This window comes from Sinocyclocheilus grahami, unplaced genomic scaffold, assembly GCF_001515645.1.
Source record: "Sinocyclocheilus grahami isolate Dianchi unplaced genomic scaffold, SAMN03320097.WGS_v1.1 scaffold339.1, whole genome shotgun sequence".
Taxonomy (NCBI): domain Eukaryota; kingdom Metazoa; phylum Chordata; class Actinopteri; order Cypriniformes; family Cyprinidae; genus Sinocyclocheilus; species Sinocyclocheilus grahami.
The window spans coordinates 708,232-726,983 of NW_015505518.1; the positions used below are offsets into that span (position 1 = coordinate 708,232).

The 18,752-nt window shown below is 37.6% G+C and overlaps 1 protein-coding gene across 1 annotated transcript in view; it reads left to right on the forward strand.

Annotated features, from left to right (window-relative positions):
* Positions 1-18,752, forward strand: part of LOC107603036 (rho guanine nucleotide exchange factor 7-like) — a 29,912-nt gene continuing 11,160 nt past the window's right edge. The window contains exons 1-5 of the mRNA XM_016295728.1: positions 1-132; positions 7,633-7,717; positions 9,561-9,694; positions 9,934-10,135; positions 14,892-14,980. Of these exons, the coding sequence (XP_016151214.1) occupies positions 9,937-10,135; positions 14,892-14,980 (288 nt within the window). The 5' untranslated portion in view covers positions 1-132; positions 7,633-7,717; positions 9,561-9,694; positions 9,934-9,936. The remainder of the gene's footprint in view (positions 133-7,632; positions 7,718-9,560; positions 9,695-9,933; positions 10,136-14,891; positions 14,981-18,752) is intronic.

Consider the following 18,752-nt stretch of genomic DNA (forward strand, 5'->3'; position numbering starts at 1 on the left):
GCTTTGAAAAACCTGCTTGGAAGAGGATTTATCTGTTCGCTTTATTTTCAGATCTATCAGGACCCGCGGAAAGACGAGTGTTTGAGTAATATCAGAGAGTTTGTGAAAGGCTGTGCATTATATCACATAGAGGTGAGTGCTGCGTGATCTTTCATCTTCTGTTTTAGTCCTTCATTTCCTTTGCATGCTCGTTTATATTTCTGAGCACTGATTCAGTGGCTTGTTTGTGAGGTCGCCAGACTGAGTCTCAGCTGGAGTTGGGAACAGACTAATCCTGTGTGTTTTGGTTTTGGTGTTATTATTACCTCGGTAACAATGGCATCTTGGCTTGTTTGTTGCCATGACAATTTCTTAGATGAATAATGCACCATTGCTTTATTGTGTCATTTGTAGATGTCCAGGTAGCTTGCTCTACTTTGTGTTTACAGACAGTGAAAAGTCAAGCTGTGGAAGACAGAATTGATTATAAAAACATTGAAAGACATGATATCACAATCAATAAACTATTTATAAGGGCCCCGGGGCCTGTATTTTGCAATTAATCAGTAAGGAGGTGAATGAGAACTAACTGACATGTGACTGTCCAAAATTACACAAAAATGTGAAATAATCAGTGTTGGGGAAAGTTACTTTTAAAAGTAATGCATTACAATATTGCGTTACTCCATAAAAAAGTAACTAATTACGGTACTTAGTTACTTTTTATGGAAAGTAATGCGTTGCGTTACTTTTGCGCTACTTTTTAAATCTGGACAGGGCTTGCTTGCTTGTTTTTCAAATAAAAAAAGTTTTATTTTTGGCAAATATATAAAAGCCCTTTCACACCAAAAGTGAAATGAATAAGCCTCGGGCTGAAGGGAAAATAAATTTACGTCCGTACAGTAGAATGCAGAAGAAGACATTTCAACACACTTCAGCAGTAAACAAAGACACACAAATGTTCGTCCAGAGTAACTTGTGCTTATTAGTATGAACTGGCTCATCGAAGGTCAGAAGCAAAGACATTGGTTAATCGAATGGGATTAAATGCATAAAGGATATTTGTGTTGTTTAACATTAATTATTGCAGGTTGGCGTCATATTCTGAGTTGCATTATTTATTTATTTTTCATTTTGAGGAATACTGAATCTGGGGGGGGGGGGGGAGATGAATTAATGCATATTCATATTTATTTTAGAACTACAGTAACATCTTCTGATTTCTCTCAACATGGGGACAGGAGAGCTGTCAGTCAATAAATTGGGGAAAAAAACTAACTCCGATATTCTCTTGTAAATTAAAAAGTAATGCGTTATTTTACTAGTTCCTTGAAAAAAGTAATCTGATTACGTAACTCGTGTTACTTGTAATGCGTTACCCCCAACACTGGAAATAATAAATGCCAAGAGCAAGTATTTCAGGAAAACAATGGATAAATTTGGGTTTATTCAGAATATTATTCCAATATATCCCAACAGCTGCAAAGAATCTAAAAGTGTTTTCCAGAGTAAAGCAGAATGTGGGCTTTAAACTGAAGCTGATGTTCACGTAAGTCAAGTCAATGTTATTTTTATACCGCTTTTTCACAATACACCTTGTTTCGAAGTAGCTTTACAGAAAAACATGATGTTTATAGTATCTTACAATCTTCATGTCTTATAGTTTCATTTAGCAGATTAGAGTTGAGTGGTAACAGTTTACATTTTGCAACAATCTAGCAGTTTAGTGTTACTATCTAGTATATACTAGTCGTTTATGTGAGAATACTGAATGTGTGTGGTTAAAGCTGGATTTACTTGTATATCCAACTTTTAAATAGAGCTGTTCAATTATATGTGTAGTTTTCATGGCAACATGATCATGATCTGGTGAAACTGGACTGCTTAATTACAAGCATGAATGTCCAATATTTAGTGTAACGTTTCATAATAAACACTTTAACTTCAGTAATTTGCAGCGTGTTGCCGATTGGGCGTTGTACCTGACAATGCTCAATGCCAGGTAAAATTTATTCAGAGTCGTCCAAACTTGTTTATCAAGAGAAGTTCTTTGCTGAAAATTGCAGTGCATTGTAACAGTTTTTTTTTTTACACTGTTAATATGCTATTAACAGTTCATTTGTTTGTAAATATGGTGTTCTGGCAGCTCAGTCTCCACTCAAGTCCAACACTTCAAGGTGTTGGTATGAGACTGAATCAGATCCTTCACCCACACAGTGTTTTTACTGGAGGCAGAGCCAATGCTATTGTTAAACCCGGTTTTATGGCTAGTTTTTGTGTTCAGATCTAGCTCTGCCCATTTTTCCTGCAGATATCTATAGTATGTCTGTACAGGCAATTGCATGTCGTTTCTTGGTAAAAGCATGCAAGAATAGACAGCACAGTATGCAACCATAAATTATTCACAGTATAGTGCAATTAATAGACACGACCTTTGATTTACTGCAGTCTCTAAAGTCTAGCACTGGCTATGTAATGATTCCATTCAGATCTAATGTGATAGCACCATGTTATTTTGAAAGTGACGATTTTCTCAACAACTGCTGTTCTGTCAGTAAAAGCTGTTTTTACTTTTTGAATGCCACATTTTTGACACTTTTGAGTGTTTTCAGGAAATCTGACAGTGATTTTTCTTCACAAACACTTCTGTGCTTGTTAATGCTTGGCAGCGTGATCGCGTATCTGCAATCTTTCTGCCCACAGGGGTGCTTGGGTGCGTATGTTGCTCTGTGCGGCATTTGTTGCTCTGTATGAGTGTGCTGTTGTGTAGGACGGTTGTGGTTCTACTTCTGTGTGTGTGTAACTGTGTGTTTCAGGAGTGCCAGTGTCTTCAGTTCTTCTAGCCAGCTGTGAGAGGTTCAGACAAGCCCTCTATTGTGGTGAATGGAGTTGTGTGTTTGAATGGGTAGAGCTGCCAGCTCATTAATGGTGCTGTGGGGTCTGGCACAGACCAGAATTAAGAGAGGCACTCCAGTCCACACTAAAACTGCTTTTTCAAATGGCATGTTTGGATGACTGGTTTAAAGAGAAAGAGCAGGAGGGAATTTAATTCCACTACAGCGATGGCAGATGATGTAATGTAGACTTAGATGTGTGTGATGATTGTTGATTGTGTTTGAGTCTTGGGGATTGGACTTTAGGCCTGTATCAAGTACTGAATATTAATGAAATGTCTTTGTGTCTCTTTTTTTGAGAGATTCATCGGAGAAAATAAACATAGTTTATTTAACATCTTAATTCACTGATAGGAGAAAGTTTCTTTTGTCAGTTCCTGTTAAGTTCATCCTCTTGTAAAATCATTGTTGACTGTTTTTAGATTGCTACATTGCCATGGGTTAAAAATGTTTAATGACTGCAACCAGTTTATTAATGCACAGTACTGATCAAAAGTCTGGGGGTCGACAAGATTTTTAATGGCTTTAAAGGGTTAGTTCACCCAAAAATGAAAATTCTGTCAGTAATTACTCACCCTCGTGTTGTTCCAAACCCATAAGACCTTCGTTCATCTTCGGAACACAATTTAAGATATTTTTGATGAAATCTGAAGGCTCTCTGACCCTCCCATAGACAGCAAGGTAACTACCACGTTCAAGGTCCAGAAAAGTACCAAGATTATCAACAAAGTAGTCCGTGTGACAGTGGTTCAACTGTAAAGTTATGAAGCTATGAGAATGTTATTTTTGCACGATAAGAAAACAAAAATAACAACTTTATTCCACATTTTCGTCTCTATTGCGTCACTTGTAGATGCGCGTTCACGACAGTATCATGACTTGAGCGTGTGAGAGTACTATTCAGAGAGTACTTTTTTTTTAGTATTCAGGGTCAGAGAGCCCTCAGATTTCATCAAAAATATCTTAAATTGTGTTCCGAAGATGAACGAAGGTCTTACGGGTTTGGAACAACACGAGGGTGAGTAATTAATGACAGAATTTTCATTTATGGGTGAACCATCCCTTTAATGGTCTCTTATACGACTGCATTTATGTGATCCCATTACTCCAGTCTTCAGTGTCACAAGATTCTTTAGAAATCATTTTAATATGCTGATTTTAATATTTTTGTGGAAACCGTGACATTTATTTCAGGATTTTTTATATATTTATTTTTTTCTATTTATAAATTTTTTTGGAATGATAGTAATTTCAGAAAGAACAGCATTTATTTGAAATAGAAATCATTATAGCATTATAGGGCTAGTAAATAACTAAAGGAAAGGGAAAATCTTACCTACCCCAAATTTTGAACAGTAATGTAAGTGTATTTTATTAAAAAAATTAAACAAAATCTCTCTGACCAATATGTAAGAGAAAAAATTGTTGTAATCAAAGTTACAGGTGGTTTTAAGACAACATGAAATCTAAATGAACCCAATTTACTTCCTTAATACATGGTAAAACCTCATAAAATCAAGTGTTTCATTTGAAAAGACTTCACATTATGGCAGTGAAATGGGAAAATGGCCAACACTTCCAAAAAAATGACAATTTTTTTTTTATTGATAAAATAGCCTGCTTCCTAACTGTGTATAGAAAACAATAGCCACGTAAACACTGCAGCTAAATTCAGTTGTCAGTTCACCTTTTAGTGCTTAATCCTTTTCTGACACTCAGTTTAGTAATTTACGGGAGCGACAACCACCAGACCTTGACATAAAAAAACTGCAAATGAGAACAAGCCAATAATAAACTCCAATAAAATCCAAACGTGTTATCTTGGAAATAAGCCACATACCAAAATATCGCCACCTGCCTACTTTATTATCTCCATAAACTGGATCGCTTTATGAGCTGGGCCCAAACAACAAACCCAAAGACACCTAATAAGCATTGCTTATAATAAGTGGACATGGCAACACTTCAACAGCGCGATCTGCAAAGCAACCTTCCAAACTTAAACAAAACACGATGGCTCTGCCAACAGTGGTTTTGTTAAAATCGCCAAACATAAGTCTTTGGTCGCTGTAATATTACTTTGGTCAAAATTAGCGAATAACAAATGCGTGAGACAGCAAAACATTGCTATGGTTACTTACAACAGTTTAATCATTGCCATTTCAAGAGTGAGTTCAGTTCTGAACACACACAAAACTGTAATTTAGGGGATTCACTACCGTATTTAAATATGGCTGTCACTCCTGAAACTTTAAAGTGTGTACGTGGCCAACAAGTAAACCATTCATAGTTGACTTCCCCAAAAGGTATAGTTTCCTAAATTATAATCATCATAGAAAAATGCAAATGAGCTGATCCACCAGGAAAAATTTGGTGTTTGGTGTCCAGGACCACTTTACTTCTCCATCTTATTGCCTGTATTGTTTGAAGAGTTCAAATCAAGCTGGTGCCAAATCAGGCCAGTTTGGGTTTACTTGGGATGAGCTTATGTGTCCAGATGGCCCAGAGAGCAGCAGGTAGTCTGAGAGCCAGAATCCCGCACGCACACAACACTGCCCTAGCTTAGCAAAACTACATTCTTATATTCCCTCAGTGAAGCTCCTTTTATAGAGAATCTGTGATCCTCATAAATGTTTGTAGGTTTCTGTGACTGGAACTTTGGTCTGTCGCAAAGAGGTCAGATTAACCCTAGTGACAGTTTCTGTAATGTTGCTTATTCTGCAGAATATGTGCATACTGTTACTGTTCTGCTGTTTTGCAAATGGCCTTTAGATTTGCATATTTAGCATTACATGACTTGAGTTACAATCCATCTCTGCTAAAACTGTCCATCCAAGTTTAATATATAGACTTGAAGCTTTTTACCATGGGTAATGCTTCTTGGCCAGCATCACTCATCGTATTCTGATCCCTTGATGCATTTCATTTCAAATGCATAAATATGCTGATTTGATCACAAGAAATATTTCTTATTATTATCAATGTTGAAAACAGTCATGCTACTTAATATTTTTGTGGAAATCATGATACATTTTTTCTGGATTCTTTGATGAATAAGTCTTTTAAAACATGAAAGTTTTTACTGTTACTTTTAATTAGTTTCATATATCATTGCTGAATAAAAGGGGTCGTATGATGCGATAAAAAAATTTCCTTTCTCTTTGGAGTGTTACAAGCTCTTGGTTCATAAAGAAGATCTGTAAAGTTGCAAAGACTAAAGTCTCAAATCCAAAGAGATATTCTTTATAAAAGAGTCAACCACGCCTACCTAAAATGGCTCCTTCTAACACGCCCCCACATGTCTACGTCACTATGTGGGAAGATTTGCATAACGCCGCCCAAGTGTTCACGCAAAGAAAGAAGGCGTAACTTTTATTCTTGCTGTAGTATTGTTGCCGCCGTGTCGGGAAGACGCTGCGTGTTTCGTTGTGAAAGCGAAACTACTTTGTTTGGCCTTCCAAAAGAGGACGATATCTGCTTCGTCATGTCTAGAGCTGATCCGTGCTGGTCGCTGAGGAAATACATCAACTTCGTGCTGTGGATCACCGGATCGGCTTTCACCATGGACGAAGCAGAGTTCACCCCGGGGTCGTCACCTGTGGTTGCCGCAAGCCCGCCAGCCGCTGCTTCGTCGAATCCGCCGGCCGTTCCTCACTCAAGCCCGCCGGCCGCTGCTCACTCAAGCCCGCCGTGTGTGACGCTGTGTTTCGTTGTGAAAGCGAAACTACTTTGTTTGGCTTTCCAAAAGAGGACACGACTAGAAATCAGTAGTTAAGTTGTATTTACAACACTGTTCCAGAACACTTCAACCCAAATATTCAGATGTGTGCAGCACATTTTATGGAGGACTGTTTCCTGATCCTGGTAGAGTAGACTACAATGCCGGCTGTTCTGACTCACAGACTGCAAGTATGTTTTCATATTTAAAAAATTTGCCACTGATGATTCAAACGCGAGTTTTGAGCAGTGTAGAGTAGCGCTTGTTGTTTGTCATTTCTCCGATCACAAATGCAGACATGGTTTTATGTTGATGCGATGCAACGCAAAGCGTAAAAAGACAGTATAAGTCATTATAATCCGTAATTATGTCCCCACTGGATGCAACAAATGCCTCGTTTATAATGGGTTTTAATGTTTTTGTCACGTCGCTCCGGCTGGGACACGGCATCACAGTATGGTAAGGGGCGTAACATTTCCGTCACACACTTGAGGTATTCGGCCAATCACAACGCACTGGATAGCTGGCCAATCACAGCACACCTCGCTTTTCAGACCAATGAGCTTTGTAATCGACGCGTTTCAGAAAGGCAGGGCATAGAGGAGAAACAATAATGTACAGTATGTGGAAAATAATGTGTTTTTGAACCTTAAACCGCATAAACGCATTTCATTACACCAAATACACAAAATAATGTTATTTTTAGCAACATCATATGACCCCTTTAAATAAATTAAAAAAATCTTACTGGCTCTAAACCTTTGTAGAGTATGTCACGAATCAAGTTGATCTTGTATTGCAGATAAAAAAAACAACAACAGTATTTATTCTTTTGGGACTTGTTAACCTACTGCACTTAAGGCATGTTGTGCATCAAATCAAAACATGCTGATCTAAAATGTTATTTCTTTTTGTATAGGATTATCTGTATGATGTGAGACTAGCAGATCCAAATTCTGTACTTTTATTCGCTTTATATTTGAGCTCATGAATGTCTTTTCGTTTTTAGCATGTGTAATTGTGGCATTTTTCCCTCTGCAGGTATTTGAGGCCAATGACTTGTTTCAGGGCCAGAACTTCTCCAAAGTCTTGAATTGTTTGGTTGCACTCAACAAAGCAACTTCAGGTGAGATACGTCTGAAACACCTGTATTATCAGTGCTCTCTGACCAGATGTTTATCAAATCTTTTGATAAGTAAAGTCATTTAGTTTATTACCAGCATAGCCTAGCTGTATTTGTCTTGTCACAGTATTTACTCAGAAGTGAGCTAAAACCTGATATGATTGCCCAAATATTTTTTGTAAATATTCTTAAAAATGTTTTTTAAAGAAAGTTTTCTGTTAAAGAGATTTTGAAAATCTTGTTATCATTTACTCACCCTCCACTTGTTCCACATACATACATGCAAATAATACACACACACATATATAGCTTATGTATGTATAAACACAGAGATACAGCAAACATATTATGGTGCGTATATTTATGACATGTACTGTTATTCACGTAATGGCACACAGTAACAAGTAAAAACATTTACCTTGGAGTTGGTGTTACATTCCACTTATCCTGTGATCCGCTGTGTCTGTTATAAGTTGGAAACTGTCGATAGGTAACTTAACTAGGATCCGCTTGGATCTTACCTTGTTACTTTAACTGTACAGTTAAAAAAAAACACAGCCGCAAAAACGAAACTTCTACCCGGCACAAACGAAGCACTAACGATTGAGACTATTTTGGGTGAGTTTGGAGTGTGTAGGGGAGCTAGTGACGTCATTGCGTTTAATGTAATGTCTAATATTTTAAAAACCAAAGCAGCACAAATTATTTTTTTTACGGCACAAACCAGCACAAACGAAGCACTAACGATTGAGACTATTTTGGGTGAGTTTGGAGTGTGTAGGGGAGCTAGTGACGTCATTGCGTTTAATGTAATGTCTAATATTTTAAAAACCAAAGCAGCACAAACAAAATTTTTACCTGCACAAACCAGCACAGACGAAGCACAAACAAACGAGACTATTTCGGGTGAATTTGGTGCGTGTGGGGGGGCTGAGTGACCTCAGAATAACAACATTAAATATTATTTTAATATCTTAAAAACCAAAGCAGCACAAATTATTTTTTTTACGGCACAAACCAGCACAAACGGATCACAAACAAACACAGGTATTTGGGGTAAATTTGGAGCGTGTGGGGGGCTGGTGACGTCATCGACCCGGAAATTAAATGTCTAATATTTTAAAAACTGAAGCAGCACAAACGAAAATTGTTACGGCACAAACCAGCACAAACGAAGCACTAACGATTGAGACTATTTTGGGTGAGTTTGGAGCGTGTAGGGGGGCTGGTGACGTCATCGCCTAAAATATAATGTCTAATATTTTAAAAACCAAAGCAGCACAAATGAAACTTTTACCTTCACAAACCAGCACAAATGAAGCACAAACAAACAAGACTATTTCGGGTGAATTTGGAGCATGTGGGGGGGCTGAGTGACCTGAGAATGACCTTTAAATAAATATGTTATATCTAACAAACCAAAGCAGCACAAACAAAAATTTTTACAGCACAAACAGAGCATAAACGATTGAGACTATTTTTGCGACATTTTGCGTTGGCCAACTTCACGGAGGTCTTGTTCCAAACCTGTATGAGTTTCTTTCTTCTGTTGACCACAAAAGAATGTTAGTAACCAAACAGATGCTGGTAGCCATTGAATTCCATAATATTTTTTCCATACTATGGAAGTCAGTGACTACCAGCAACTGTTTGGCTACCAACATTCTTCAAAGTATCTTCTTTTGTATTTATTGTTTTTCATTTTTAGGTGTCCTGTTCCTTTAAGGTTAGGGTTAAGTTATAGTATCTATGTCTAGCTGTAAATAAAGACAATATAATGGAATGTCCCCATTTAGATAGCTAAGTAAATGTGTATGTTTTGTTGATGAGTATTTTCTGGTTGTAGAGTCCGGTGGTGAGAGTAATTCAGTGTGTTCTCGTCACTCGTCTTCTCTGCGGATCAAGTCCTTTGACTCGATCAACTGTTCTTCCACTCACAGGAGATCATCCAGACTCAAGTACAACCAGTACCGCAGTCTGGTGAGCTTCACGACCACTTCACACCCTAATAAATAAATAGAATAAAAAATCGAAACCACTGGAAAACAGACTGAAATGATTTTTTTTTTAAATTGTTAAATGTACTACTCAATTCTTTGTGTGTAACACCTTTTTGAGTACTTGGTACACATGTAAATTGAGACCTCAGACAAATATGAAAGCCTGAAAGAGAAGCTGGAAGAAATTATCTCTGTATTTGTTTTTCTCTTTCTGTCTAGGACATGTCTGAAAACAATGCCCCTCAGGTGCTGGTGAAAGCGCGGTTTAACTTTCAGCAGACCAATGAGGATGAGTTGTCCTTCGATAAGGGTGACATCATCCAGGTGACACGGCAGGAAGAGGGCGGCTGGTGGGAGGGGTCTCTCAATGGCAAAACCGGCTGGTTTCCTAGCAACTATGTCAAAGAGATCAAAGGCTCTGGTTAGTATTTGCCGCTTTAAACCTCGAAAAAATTTAGTTGCAGAAGTTGAACCCTGACAAAAACTCTTGTAGGAAGAGAGCTCCTGCAGGACCAGACAAGCAAAGTGAACTAGAGGATTCTGTCTTACTCTTAGTCCTCTCATAGCCTGCCAAGAAAAGCAGAAGAGATGAAATTTTGTAAACCCTATTTACCTGCTGACTTTCTTCTGTGTCCTAGTGTTATCATAATATTTTCATAAAAGACCTGCTGGGTATGTGCATAGATCAGAAAATCGCTGCGGGCAGCTGCATGTTAGGCTGTCAGCACTTTAGCTAGCTTAAAATATTTGGGTGATATATTTTTTTAAAAGCCATATTTGTACTTGTACTCTATGAGGCACTGTGGCACTATGTGAACGTAAAATCTGCCCGGGTCCATTAAAAGGGCGATTAATAGAGGACTTACAGGCTTAATGAAAATGTGCCAAAAGAGAACTGAATGGCAGCCCTCTGCAAAAGCCAAAAACTGTAGGGTTATGTGACCATTACAGGCTTACAGTGGAAAAATGTGTGCTCGTTCAACCCAGGTTGGGTACAGGACCAGGTGCTGCATACAGGGTACCAAACTAAGAATTAAAAGAGTAAATGGTAGGACACTTCATCTGAAGACACCATTTGTAATGACAAAACCTTTTGTTTGTTTAGTTCTTTAATAAAATTTGCTGATCTAGTGCTTTAGATTTTAACTTTCCCTTTAAACATTTTCATCCCACCAAAAAAAACAAAAAAACAAATACAGTAAAAACTTAAATATTGGCAAGATTATTACAATATAAAATGTATTATAGAATATATATTTGAAGTGTCACATGATTCAGAAATCATTCTAATATGCTGATCTGCTGCTCAAGAAACATTTCCTATTATTATCAATGTTGAAAATAGTTGTACTGCTTAATATTTTTGTGGAAATCACAATAGGTTTTTGCATTATATCAAAGTTGGAAAGAGCAGCATTTTTTGAAATAGAAATCTTTTTTCTAAATTTCTAAATGTCTTTACTGTCAATTGCGATCCATTTAATGTGTCCTACCGGAATAAAACTCTTTTTAATTTCTTTACAAAACCTTATCTCACTGTATGCACACTGTAGTATAAACACAACCCCCTGACCCTTGTTCTGCAGTCCAAACATAAACAGCATATACACCCCATGATGCCAAACACTTCCCTCTCATGTATGGGGGAAACGACCTTAATGTGTATTCGACCCAGCTTGAATGGAAATAATTTAGGATGACATCAGAGCTTGAACATCCAGGACTTAACAGGAAGGAAACACCATCTAACAACAAAGACAGGAAGTGCAGCAGCCAGAAGACAGCACTTCCCCTTTCCTCTGAATATGGCTCCACACTCAAGTTTATTCCACTCTCTGAGCACTTAGTGATCCAGTCTCTTTTAGGATTTACTTGTGTTAAATGCGTGCCGATCATAACTTGTAGTAGGCTTTAATAGTATATTGATTTCATACATCATCTCAAAAATGGCTGCAGTTAGGAAGAGGGGAAGAGTGTAGTGTTCATGATACATGCATTGTTTTCTTGGTGTTCAGATTACATGATTAAACGGACCGTTCATCTAAAAATTAAAATTCTGTCATTTGCTCACCCTCATGTCATTTCAAACCTGTGCAACTTACAGTTGTGTGCAAAAGGAGAAGTCATACATTTTTGGAACAAGATGAGAGTGAATATGATGACACAGCTGTCATTTTTGGGTAAATTATTCCTTTAAAACTAGAATTGTTCAAATCTTCCAATCTTCTTCTTTGGAGATGTTGAGTTAGAGAACTTGAGGAAGGGAAAGAAAAAACAAAAATCACAGATTTGCCAAGTAGAGAAAGAGAATAATGGTTTTAATCAATGAAGTGATTGTTTTCTTTTGGCACGATGAGAAATGTTCAAGCTGGCAATTTTGATAGTTCCAGGAAGTTCACACATTATGTTACTGATATTAGTGTAATGCAGGGGTGGGCAAACTTGTCCCTTCCAGGCCACTTTTCTTCAGAGGTTAGCTCCAGCCCTAATCAAACACACCTGAACCAGCTAATCATTGTCTTCAAGACTACTAGAAGGCTACAGGCAGGTTAGTCATATCAGGGTTGGATCAAATCTCTGCAGGAAAGTGGCCTGGAAGGGCCAAGTTTGCCCATCATTGGTGTAACGGAACCATAAGGGATTGAACTAAAGCCTGGCTCACACTACAGGATTTTTAGCCCGATTTAGCCCCGATTTTCCCCTCCCGAGAATCGGAGCAAAAATCTTGTCGAGCCCCTCGATCGCTCCCGATGTTCGGCACGGATTATCTGGCAATGTGAGGCGCTCACCGATCGAATCTTGCACCTCCCGATCTGCTCGCACACAAATCGGGGCCGCCCCGATCATATCAAACATGTTTGATATTTAGGATTGAAATCGGGATGATGACGGCTATGATTACGTCAGTACTTTCACAATAGCCAATGCGCGACTGCAAAACAGCTGCTGTACGGCCTCGTTGGATAGTGGAGACAGAGGAAACTGCTTCTTGACGTTTTGTAGTAACACGACTGTCTGTATAATGTGTCAAAAAGGTATCACAACCGTAAGGTGAAAGAGAAGCGCTGGAGTGAAATCGCCTCAGTTGTGAACGTGTACGGGGGTGGCAGGGGAGTCACAAACAGGGGGTCTGGGGACTTTACTCAAGTTAAAACACTTTCATCCTCATGAATGTATGCTGGTTTACCTAATGGCTGCGACACACACCAGTTTTTGTTCTGTGCTGATCACAATCGAATCCTTTCATTATAACATACAGAGTGTTTACACGACGATGTTAATAATATATTAATTGCAAATTTGATCATCTGGGACATATGTATTAGGCCTAAAAAAAAGCCTGTATTCACCATTCTTTATGCATGCCTAACACAATAATCACCCATTTTTAAAAAGCATTATGAAAAAAATGACAAGTATAGAAATCTCAATAAGGAAATGTATTTCAATATCAGGAAAAATAATTTCTTCCTGTACACAGGATGAACGATCTACTGTGTTAATTCATTTTAATTAATTTAAAACTATTACAATGGTTTAACATTGTATTAACATTTTAAAGAATCAACTAAAATTTAAGCAACAGCAAGCAACAATTTTATTAATGGATTATTCAGTCAGTTATTCAAGTTCTCCATTCTATTCAAATTGGGGCTACTCGGGGAACAAACACTCTGTGTGAGTGTGTAGGGTGTGCGTGTGTCTGTGTACAGAACATTGTCAGCTGGCCTGGGCGCAGCTCCCCCTCCTGCTCAGTGATTTGAACCGTTGTATACTAAACTAACTGGGAATTTGGGAAATTAAATTAACCGTTTACTTCATCCTGATACCTTTGCTTGCTACTGGAATACGTTTCCCAGATGCCATCTCTGTAGCATCTCTCTAGCTAGCTGGTTTAGAACTTATGCTAATGTTATAATCTCCAGTACTCCACATTAACACCCATTTCTCATTATAGCATATATTATCCCTTCTCGTTAGACTTATAAAGTCCCTAAATACATATTTCCTCCATTTGAAGACTGTCCCAGATTACCCAAAGCATGCTGTCCCACATTCTCAATCATATTTGATAACGTGGGACAACAAAAAAAAATGTTTGAAAGAAAAAAAACTCAAACACATTTTAAAGACTTGAATACATATTTTGTTGCTTGAATAGATCACAAACATAATTTGACAATTAGGAACATTGTATTATTTATGACAGATTTATGTCCTTAACATTAATCTAGTCAGAATCCTATGTCACTGACCTTGTCATGCAATTCCCAGGAGAGCTTCTTGATTGGCAATTGCCCGCCCTTTTCTGTGTAATCACCCCAATGGTGTCATGTGATTTCAGTCACATGACATCTATGCTAAAATTATAGTAAAAGTCCTGTTGACTAAATTTTGTTAGAACAGGAAATAAACCCACTGGAGTTTAGGTGTCCCAGATTACCCAATGTCCCAGATTACCTGAATTCACCCCTAGTGATAACCATAGCAATAGATGGGACAAAATATGTGAAAATGTGCATTTAGACTAGAGCACCCTCACTAATGCCAGAAGCACCCTCAGTGATTATTTCTGGTTGGTATACGCTATTATTGTATGGCCTACAAAAACAACAAAATACAAATGCACTAGAAAAAATAATTTAATAAATGCATATTTACCACTATAAGTATAAAGAAGAGCAGAAAGCGGCCCTAGGCAGATTTCAGGGGGGGCGGTGCCGCCACGTAGACATGCCCCTGGTCACGAGGTGATCACGTGAGGCGCTCCCTCTGGCATGATAATCTTTATAATATCTTGTAGTGTGTGATGCGCCATGATGTTCAAATCTTGTAGTGTGTGCATGTTTAAGATCTGAGAGAAGATAATCTGCAAAGATTCTCCTTATGTGTGTGCTGCAACCAGATTTCATAATCGGTTAGGATTTTAAAACTCCTGTAGTGTGAGCCCAGCTTAAGTGAAATGTTTAAACCATCTTCTTGCTGAAGGAAGAAGTGTAATGTTTTCCTGTAAACTCTGATCTCTCCCTCTAGGTATCTAAATCTAATATTCCTGTCCTGACTGCTCACTGCCTGAGAGATGTACTTTAATATTCAATAACAGAAACAAAATGTTTCCAGATGTTGGTCTAAGGTGACCTCCTTACCTTTTGTTCTGTTTTTGCTCTCTCAAACAGACAAACCTGTGTCACCCAAGTCTGGAACGCTGAAGAGTCCACCCAAGGCCTTTGAGACCACTAACTTCTGCAAGACTTACTATAATGTGGTAAGAGAGATGTGCTGTAGTGTTGCACTAGCGGCATGTAACACCTCCCACATGGAACGAGTTGATTATTTATGATGTGCGTGGGGTGGAAGTGATGCCTCTGGAGAGTTTGTATTGCACAGATATTTCCCTAACCAAATAAGCAAGTACACACCACCAATTCTGCCTATACTTGACAGATAAGACTAAAGTTTAAAGATATTTGGAGTGATTGTTATAACAGCATTATGAATCATTTTAGAGGATTATGGAACACTGCAACATATTTTTTTTAATTTTTTTTTTAACAGACTTGTTGCATGTCTATTTGTCTGGACCTCCCCTGAAATATTATTTTAGACTTAACTCTGAGGAGCACATTCAACTTATTTAAATACAATATGCAAATCCTAATTGACATAAACATCAGTATGCCGATTACAATGTCAATAATATACACTACCATTCAGAGGTGTGTGGCTGTAAGATTTTTTAAAAGAAAATAAATTGATACTTTTATTCATCAAGGATGCATTAAATTAATCAAAAGTGACAGTGAAAATATTTACAGTATTGCAAAATATTTTTTTTAAGTAAATACTGTTCTTTTTAACTTTATATTCGTCAAGTAATGATGACAAAATGTATCATGGTTTACACAAAAATATTAAACAGCACAACTATTTTCAACATTAAAGGGTTAGTTCACCCAAAAATGAAAATTCTGTCATTAATTATTCACCCTCGTGTTGTTCCAAACTCGTAAGACCTTCGTTCATCTTCGGAACACAATTTAAGATATTTTTGATGAAATCTGAGGGCTCTCTGACCCTCCCATAGACAGCAAGGTAACTACCACGTTCAAGGTCCAGAAAAGTACCAAGATGATCGACAAAGTAGTCCGTGTGACATCAGTGGTTCAACTGTAAAGTTACGAAGCTACGAGAATACTTTTTTGCGCAAAGAAAACAAAAATAACGACTTTATTCCACATTTTCGTGTCCACTTTGGACGCCTGTTCACGACAGTACTCGTAGCTTCGTAACTTTACAGTTGAACCACTGATGTCACACGGACTACTTTGTCGATCATCTTGGTACTTTTCTGGACCTTGAACATGGTAGTTACCTTGCTGTCTATGGGAGGGTCAGAGAGCCCTCAGATTTCATCAAAAATATCTTAAATTGGGTAAAGATGAACGAAGGTCTTACAGGTTTCGAACAACACGAGGGTGAGTAATTAATGACAGAATTTCATTTTTGGGCGAACTAACCCTTTAATAATAATTACTGTATTTTTGATCAATTAAATACAGCATTAGTGAGCATGAGAAACCTCTTTCAAATGCATTAAAGAATCTTTAGTGTATGTGGACCAGACGCATCTATGAACCAGTTCTCACAGCTAAAGATTATACAGTACTCATTTTCTTTGAGTAACATTGAGGTTAAAATGGTGCAATGCGAGGATATTCAATTTGTTTAGGGTTTTTTTTTTAAAGCAGTGTTGTATCCAGTTTTCTCAGTCTTAGCTTTGGTCTAATCCTTGAATTTAGAGTCATAAGGCTTTAATCTGGGTTTAAAAGCCTCGCCAAACTAGACTTACTTAAGAGTTGACAATCCAAGTTTAAACCCCCATCAGCAGATGCTGCTCCAGGTTTGGGCTTGATTTAATGTCAGTAATTAAGAGACTCACAAGTTCAGCATCCTGACAATAACAATTCTGTTAATAAAAGTATTTTTCAGATCATTTGCATATCTCTATGTCTATGCGAATGTCCTTTATTGTGCTCCATTTCCTCATGCGGCGTGTCCCAGAAGCCTCCCTCTGAGCCTCTGCAAACCCAATGAGCTGTTAATGTGCGTGTAGGTCAGGTTTCTTTTTTACCAAATGTCCCCACAAGGATGTTAAAATTGAAGTCACCTTTATTGTGAAGACTGTCCGCATGAAAACGCAAAATAATTTGTGTGAATGATAGCAGTAGGGGTAGGAGATAGAAATCAGTTTATCATTAGCTCAGTATAAAACCACGTTGGGATAGCAAACCTTTGTATGTGTAAACATATTTATATGTGAGCACATTTGTGTATTTTTAGAGGTGTTGACAAAGAGAAAGTGTGTCTGGGCCTGTATTTGCATATTCATATGTAAATGTGTTGTTGTGAATGTCTGTATTTGGTTATCAGTTCTCACTGGTGGTGTGTGTGTGTGTGTGTGTTTGTCTCTCAGTCGTCCCATAATATAGGTCATCTTTTCCATCTCATTGACTCGGGGGACAGCTGTGCCTGAGGCCCTGCACTGTCTATGTTTGTGCGTCTGTGTTGGTTATGTGTCATGTTTGATGAGAATGTGCAGTTAACTGGCTCAACACTCCTCTGAAGACTGCGCAGGGCAGAGCGACTGAAGATGAAGAGTGTGTGTGTGTGTGTGTGTTTCAGGGAGGGCACGAGTTTGAGGTCAGGCGGAGTTCAGTCTTTTACAGCAGCGTTTAGGGGAGGAGATCCATTCAAGTTAAGGACACAGTTTAAAATGGCCGTAACTGTCAGGCTGTCTAGACGTCCAGTGTTGTAGTTCATGCCAGGGCTGCTTCCATGCATGTGTTTACAGACAAACTTGTTCTTGGTCCTGGCTGATTCTTGAGGAAAGAAGTTGGCGTTTTCAAGTTTAGGCTGTTATGTGTCCTATCCTGTATCCATAAAAACGTATTTCTTGTATTTTCAGTTATTGATCTGTCTTCAAACCCACATTAAATATGTGCAAGCAGATCTCTTCAGAAAGCTCTATTTCTGCAGAATTGTATAATTACTTCAGAATTCTGTAAATGTATGGGAAAATATTAGTATTGATTTATTTAATGTTTTCTAAATGTTATTAGTTAATTTAATTTCTAATGAATGTTTATGTAAAAAATTTACATTTATAAAAATAAATTTCTACAAATAAATAAAAAATGTATTTTATTTATTTAAATGACCGGAACAGCAGGGAAAAATCCTTATTTTGAGCTTTGTAAATATCTTTCCCACCTTTCTACATTTAAAAATTTTAATTAATTGTATTTATTTAATGGACTTGGCCAGCAAAAAAAAAATCTGTATTTTTGAGCTTTGTATTTCTAAACTTCCAGCATCCCCTTTTTTTAAATACAAATTTTCAATAAGTTCCACAAGTTATCCACATTTGGGTAGAAATTTGGAAAGAAAAAGTCATTGTTTGATTGTTTTGATTGATGCTGTTATGCTTTTCCAGTTATTGGTTCATCTGCTTTCTGTTTGTGGACAGATTGAAGATTTATTGTTGCATTAAAGTTAGGGTTTAACTGCTAAGATGTATTCAGATAGCCTTGTACAACCAGGGATGTCTTTAAATTTTAAATTAATCTGAAATCAAAGTTTGTCATGACATGCAAGGACTGGCCCAGTTCTGTCATCTCTCGCACTTTCTCTGAATGCCTGTAGTGTTTTGTCTTCAAGGATAATGAGCATATTAAAATGGACCCTAGTTTCTAGTCTCTTTGCTTTTGACCTGTTAGTTTTCCATGTGCAATGTGTTTCTCCTATTTATGTAGCAACATATGCTGCACTGACTTTATCCTCCCATCTACAACTGTCTGATTGTTAAATGTTGAGCGTGTGTGGCAATAAGAGACCAATCATGAGTACTTGCCTCTTTTTTAACTTGCATATTGATGATTTTAACATTCGGTGCTTTAGGCATTTCAAATTGTGTTCTATTTTGTTTATGCTAACTACTAGTCAATATATATATATATATATATATATATATATATATA